Source organism: Egretta garzetta, unplaced genomic scaffold (genome assembly GCF_000687185.1).
Source record: "Egretta garzetta isolate BGI_Z169 unplaced genomic scaffold, ASM68718v1 scaffold223, whole genome shotgun sequence".
Classification (NCBI taxonomy): Eukaryota; Metazoa; Chordata; class Aves; order Pelecaniformes; family Ardeidae; genus Egretta; species Egretta garzetta.
Genome location: NW_009259033.1, coordinates 305,217 through 306,160, shown reverse-complemented (window position 1 = coordinate 306,160; position 944 = coordinate 305,217). Strand labels below are relative to the sequence as shown.

Here is a 944-nt window from a genome sequence, read left to right as displayed (position 1 = left end):
GGAGGAGGCAGCTGGGCCGGAGCGCAGGATGCGCAGGGCCGGCTGTCGCTGCTGCCCTGGGAGTTTCCACATTAACCGCACACTGTTTGCATCTGAGCATTTTCCCCTTGCCAGGGCCGCCGCTGCCGGGGGTTATTTCCTGCCCTGTGCCCTCTCCCCCCACCGCCCCGGCCTGCCCGAGCCCGGCTGCTTCCTCTCGTCCGCCCCGGGGGCTTTCCATGCTGCCAGAAAATAAATCTCATGCTATTTTTAACAGAGGGGAAAACGCCAAGGTCTCCTCCAGCCTGGGCTGCCGCGGCGCTGAGTGCGGACGGGCACCCCCGGAGAGATGAAGGAGGGAGAGGAATGTGCGGGGAAGGATGTGGGCAGGCAGGGCAGGCAGGGCAGCGTGAGCCCCGCTTTCATCTCCCTGCCTTTGGGCAGGGTTTTGGGGAAGGCAGAGAGGAGGGGGGCTGGGAGAGGGGCACCGGCTGGGTGATGGGGGACCCCCTTTCCCCTCCGCCACCGCCCTTTGCAGCAGACAGCAGCCCCCGCCACAGTCCCCCAGCCCAGCCCCCCTTGCTAATGTCACCCGTCACCACCAGGCAGGCAGGGAGGGGGCGATGCGGGTGGGTCACCCCCCCTCTGCCCCCACCGCCCCAGCTGGTGGGGATGGGGTGACCAGCAGATAACACCCGTGACCCCGTAACACCCGTGACCCTGTAACACCTGTGACCCTCCTGGAACTGGGGGGGGACTCACGACACCCACGCAGGGGGGTGCCCACGGTGCCCACCCTGCCCCAGGGCAGCGCCGGCGCCCGAGGGAGGGAGCTGGGGAGGTCAGGGGGTCTCCCGGGGTCAGGGCCTGCACCGTTGCTGTTTTTAACCCCTGTAAGTGCCTTAGGGCGGCTGCGAGCGGGATCAGCTGGCTAATGCCCGGCGGGGGCAGAGGGGGGCTGGGGA

The 944-nt window shown here is 68.2% G+C and overlaps 1 protein-coding gene across 1 annotated transcript in view; it reads left to right on the top strand.

Annotated features, from left to right (window-relative positions):
• Nucleotides 1-602: 602 nt before the first annotated feature.
• TPD52L2 (TPD52 like 2) overlaps nt 603-944 on the top strand; it is a 24,534-nt gene continuing 24,192 nt past the window's right edge. Inside the window, 1 exon segment of the mRNA XM_035890370.1 lies at nt 603-608. Coding sequence (XP_035746263.1) covers nt 603-608 — 6 coding nt within the window.